This window comes from Temnothorax curvispinosus, unplaced genomic scaffold (genome assembly GCF_003070985.1).
Source record: "Temnothorax curvispinosus isolate PA1 unplaced genomic scaffold, ASM307098v1 QBEX01011856.1, whole genome shotgun sequence".
Taxonomy (NCBI): domain Eukaryota; kingdom Metazoa; phylum Arthropoda; class Insecta; order Hymenoptera; family Formicidae; genus Temnothorax; species Temnothorax curvispinosus.
The window spans coordinates 151,670-157,259 of NW_020221636.1; the positions used below are offsets into that span (position 1 = coordinate 151,670).

General features: G+C 47.2%; 1 protein-coding gene across 1 annotated transcript; it reads left to right on the top strand.

Annotated features, from left to right (window-relative positions):
• Window positions 1–3,135: 3,135 nt before the first annotated feature.
• LOC112461850 lies at window positions 3,136–4,870 on the top strand. Its single transcript, XM_025027257.1, has 3 exons — window positions 3,136–3,391; window positions 4,126–4,210; window positions 4,306–4,870. Exons 1-3 carry the CDS (start codon window positions 3,136–3,138, stop codon window positions 4,868–4,870), a joined length of 906 nt encoding a protein of 301 aa, XP_024883025.1.
• The last annotated feature ends 720 nt before the right edge of the window (window positions 4,871–5,590 follow it).

Below are 5,590 nucleotides of genomic sequence, written 5' to 3' on the forward strand. Positions count from 1 at the left end.
GGAATGGGCTTGAAAACGAAAAAATCGAAAACGGTGAAGAAAAAAAAGCTAACGAATAAACGGATACTTCCGACAGCGAAACGAGGCGGTGTATTGCCGATTCTACCGTTGTTGGGAGTTCTCGGTTCTCTGGCCGGCGGAGCGGCGGGAGTCGTAAAGGCTGTGAACGATAACAAAGCCGCGCGGCGTCAGCTGGAAGAGATGCAACGTCACAATCGCGCCGTGGAAGGTCGCGGACTTTATCTCGCTCCGTACAAATATGGACGAGGGCTGTATCTCGGCCCGCACAAACGCGGGCGAGGAGTAGCGTTGAAAATAAAATAAAAAAAAACGTCAAAAAGACGTTAAATATGCCTGCGGGTATTACGACTAACGTACAATTGAATCGACTGGCAAGGCGTATGCGCGTACCGTTCTTCAGAGGTGTCTTCATGCGTGATTCGTTACCGATCGGCGGTGTACGTCGAAACGAGAGCGGTATCGTGAATTTGGACGATGCAGCGGGTCCCGGTACTCATTGGGTAGCGTACGCGAAGAGGGAAGATCGAGTCGTATATTTCGACAGTTTCGGCAATCTTCGACCGCCGAAAGAATTGGTGCGATATTTCGGGCCGAGCGTGACGAAGATCGAGTACAATTGCACGTCTTATCAGCGATACGATCAGAACATCTGTGGACAATTGTGCCTGCGATTTCTCCTGACGATCGACGCTAATTTAAAGCCCGACGGTGCGCCGTGGTGACTCAGTATTCGTTAACGGTTTTCGCCGACATGTCTATAACGTTCACGCTGACGGGGAAGAGCAGCATCCTCGCGGAGCACTATTTTCCCGCCGTGGATCTGAGCGACGGTGACTACGAGCTCGGTCTAACGTGTTTTGAGACTTATCACACGATTCCGAACGTGAATTCTTCGAACAATAAATTTTATTTCGACGAGGATGACACGGAAATTACGATTCCCGAGGGATCGTACGAGATACGAGCCATACATGAGTTTTTGAAACGCGAAATTTCACGAAAACGCCCGCGACGCGTAAATCGTTCCAACGATGATCGTACGTCGGTCGCGAATATCGCGCGAGAGGCGACCGCTCGCGCGAACGGCTACGAAGACGAGGCCGCGGAATACCCGATAGTGCTCCGCGCAAATTACAATACGATGAAGAGCGAGATCAAGTGCGCTTTCAGAGTGAACTTTAACAAACCGAACAACGTTGGATCGCTGCTGGGATTCTCGTCGAAGCGTATATTGCAGCCGAGACAGTGGCACGAATCGGACGCGTCGATTAATATTATCAACGTAAACATTATCCGCGTGGAGTGCAACGTGACCGCGGGTGCGTACAGCAACGGCAAACGTGTTCACACGATACATGAATTTTCACCGAGCGTACCACCGGGATATAAGATATCGGAAACGCCGGCGCAGATCATTTACCTGCCGATCATCGCGCGAAGCGTTACGGATCTAACGATACGCGTCACGGATCAAGACGGACGATTGCTCGATTTTCGAGGAGAAGAGATCACCGTCAGATTGCACGTACGACGACTACAGCGATAACGCGCGACGTGTGACATGCTCGTGTTGAACGACTCGGAGCGTGCGACGGATAAGAATATCTTTACGACTGCGACGATCGACGATATCATCAAATCGACATTCGGTAGCGTTAAAACAGAGACGAAAACAGAGGCGAGAAAGAAGCTCAACCCATCAAACGTTAAATTTTTACAATCTCTGGGATTCGCGGTACAAAACATCTGAACGATGACTGAAATTCTTAACATCGGAGGCGAGCCGGTCTTTGACGATCGCATCGTCAAGATCGGGACTCACACGTACAACCCGTACGCCAACACAACGTTCGAGTATAGCGACGAGATACGAATACCTATACAACAGCAGGATCTGTATACGTTGCCGTGCGAAAGTTTTCTCTACGTCGAAGGAACATTGACGGTGACCAGAGCCGCCGGCCAAGCCGATAACGTGGTATTGGGGAATAATTGCGTCGCGTTCATGTTCGATGAAATTCGATATGAGCTCGACGGTGTGGAGATTGATCACTGCAGAAACGTAAGAATAACCAGCACGCTCAAGAACTACGTTACGGTATCGTCCGACAGAAGCGTGATCCTGCGAAACGCGGGCTGGGAACCGCATAATAACGCGAACGGATACTTCAATTTCTGCGTACCGCTCAACCTGTTACTGGGATTTTGCGAGGATTACAAACGCGTGGTGATCAACGCTCGTCACGAATTAATCTTGATACGATCGCGCACCGACAACAATTGTCTGTTGGGAAGTCTCGCGTTGGAGCCTACTGTCAAACTACTCAAGATACAGTGGCGAATGCCTCACGTGGTATTGAGCGAGGTCAACAAGCTGTCGATGCTGCGGGCCTTGGAAAACGGACGATATCTAAGTATGGGTTTCCGTTCGTGGGATCTGTACGAGTATCCCCTGTTGCAGAACACGACCAAGCACTCGTGGGCCATTAAGACCGCGACTCAGCTCGAGAAACCGTGATACGTCGTCTTCGCTCTGCAAACGGGTCGGAAGAACGTCATGTCCGGACACGAGCCGATTCGACGACTGCAAACTGACCAACGTGAAACTCTACCTAAACTCGGAAGTCTATCCGTACGACGATTTGAATTTGGACTTTGGTAAACACAGATGGGCGATTCTGTACGATATGTACGCGCGTTTCTGCAAGGGCTATTACGGATACGAATATCTCGAGCCGAGTCTCACCGTTTCAACTTTTCTACGTAACGGCCCGTTCGTGATCATCGATTGCTCTCGACAAAACGAATCCGTCAAAAACGCCACCGTGGATGTCAGACTAGAATTCGATTGCATAGAGAACGTACCGCCGAATACCTCCGCGTACTGTCTCATCATACACGATCGCGTGATCGAGTACAATCCGTTGACCAACGTAGTGCGCAAAATAGTCTGAGTGTTCGCGGCAACGTCGACGAAAATTTTTTCTCTCTTTAACTCCCGATACAAATTTATGAGAGGGGAAAAAGAGGGGAGCAGGATATAAAAATCAGAGTGTCGCGAAACGCGCGTCATTCCTCTCGATTCACGCATTGAAGAAAGAGAGATATTTCTTCATGTTTGCACCAACGTTTGTCGACCTGCAAGGTTTCGTCGTCGGGATGAAGTTTGTCGTGAAGGAGGTGGCGGTGCTGAGAAACGGGGCCGTTCTGGCGCATTACATCTTTACATGCCCCATGCCGTGGAATCTCCTCACAAAATCCGACAAATCGTGCGCTTCCTGGTTGATTCGCAATCACCATGGATTACGATGGGAAGACGGAAACGTGTCGTACAGCAAGGTGAAGCGTTTAATTACATCAGCGGTGCTCGGTGAGGAAGAGGACAACGACGACGACGACGACGAGATGCCGACTCTCGTGTACGTCAAGGGATGCCAGAAACGAGAATGGCTGGTAGATCTGCTTGAGAGTAAAGCGAGAAAAAACCTAAACATCGAGACTCTGGATGCGGATTACGAAGATATCGAATCTTTAAATAATCTAGATGTTACCAATACTGTGCGATGTGGAAAACACATTAAAAATTGCGCATTGCAAAATGTATTAAAAATATTTAACTGGTGGTCGCGACGCCAGAGAGAATTGTCATCTTTTTAAAAAATAAATTTTATACGTATGTGTAAATTTTTCAATGTTTTATTTCTTTTCCCTTTAGTCGATAGTGTACAAAATTAAAGAATAAGTAGGTATACGTGACGAATTCTAACTCGAGAGCTTCGAGGAGGGGGAATGGAGTATCAGTTTTAGACGAACATGTCTGAACATGTTTCGCGGTTGATGTCATGCGGAGGGGAGAGGGGGAGGGGGGGGGATACGTCTTAATAAAGAAAAAACATCCTACCTTAGTCCCCTCTCCTAAAATTCAGAGCGCTGATTGCGCGTTACAGAAACATTAATTTCCCCCTCCTTCATCATAGTTTTGGAAGGGTTATAGTGGGTGCTGTCGCGTATACTCGATTAATTTTCTACGACTAGTCTCGTATCGGCTGCTTGTGCGAACGGTCCGCTTCTCATAACCGAGAGAAAAAATGTATTCCGTTGGAGGAAGCAACGGCGGCAACAGCGGCAGCAGACGTATGAATTATTGCGTGCCGATTCCCGATGTTGAAACTCCAACGTGTGAAAACAAGTAAGTTTTGTATAATTTATAGAGCTTTATATTTTTTTATATCTTTTTTGCGAATTGTATTATTTTGAAAGTAATCTCATTATTTTTTTCTACAGCATTTCGTTGGATCGTCGCGCGGTTCGTATACTCAGCAGACGATACGCGCTGACAGCTACGGAATACAAATTCCTCGAAATTGGTATCAACGTGGGTCCACCGAGCTACGTGGAGATCGCCATTGGAGATCCTCGCCGAGGAAAGGAACTGCTGTTGTCTCTCGAAACGTGGAAGGCGCTATACGAGCAACGGCAAAATATTCAGAATTTCTTTCGCAATGACTTCAAAGATATCCATAGTTTTATAAACGTTGGACCGCTAACGGTGAGAGTTTGTACGGTTAATAACATCAAACTCATACGTCTCGAATCTGCAAATGTATGCTTGAGAATGACCGAATCGACGTTGCATCGTATGTTCGATCTCGATCGGTGCATCGATGCGAGATTCAATCATTTGATCAGAATACTTGCGACGGTCGATGCAAAGTTTGCGCAGTTCTCCGATATCGCGTCCACTGCGAAGGATCCCAAGGAAGCGTCGAATGTAATATACGCTAGCGATGCGTTCAATACGAATCAGATCATCGATTGTGAGCTCGCAGCTTTAGTTTTTAGCACGTAAGATATATTATGTAAAAGAAAAGTTAAATAAACAGGCTTTTCTTACACCCTAAAACGAACGATGTATTTTTCTTTTGCGTGTCCTTCCCTATACCTAACTTTTTTCCGGCGTTTTATTGTTTCCCTTTTTTTTACCCCGTATATCTCGGAGTTTTTTTTAGAAATTTTCTTAAAATAAATAAATAAATATTAAATAATTATCTATTCCCTTTCTCTTAGATAGTTCTCCTATACAGAAAAATAAAGAGGAGAGACCGCGACGGTTAAGTCGCATAAAATTTTGGTCGAGTACCTACGTCGCGCGACCATCGATGCTCGGCCATCCGCAGTGCGAGATGATATTCGTTTATAAATTCTGTCATCGACGTTCGTCGATACCCATAGAAATTGAGTCGCGTTGCCGCGCTTATGCCGTCTAGTGTTTATAAAATCTAGCAGCCTGTCATCGGCGCTCGCCTTTGTAACGCGCGACGCCATAGCCGAATGGCGCCGCGAAACACCGATAAGCGGCAATTCCTACAAAGAAAAGTGAAAAAGACCGCGGTGTCACGCTAGTCGCAGGTCGTAAATTATAGCCGCCTGCCATAGGCGCTCGCTCGCATTTGATAAGTGTGAAATGATATCTGTTTATAAATACTATCGGTCGAACATCGACGCGAGGCGGCATTTGTTTATCGAACATGTCCCGACGCGCTCGCCTAATCCACCCCCCCCCCCCCCC

What these genes read in the sequence shown, in the direction of transcription:
- LOC112461850 (XM_025027257.1), top strand. Translation starts at nt 3,136, where the DNA reads ATGTTTGCACCAACGTTTGTCGACCTGCAAGGTTTCGTCGTCGGGATG. An exon ending in AATTACATCAGCGGTGCTCG is followed by an intron (nt 3,392 to 4,125) that starts GTGAGGAAGAGG and finishes ATTCCGTTGGAG; the next exon opens with GAAGCAACGGCGGCAACAGC. An exon ending in ACTCCAACGTGTGAAAACAA is followed by an intron (nt 4,211 to 4,305) that starts GTAAGTTTTGTA and finishes TTTTTTCTACAG; the next exon opens with CATTTCGTTGGATCGTCGCG.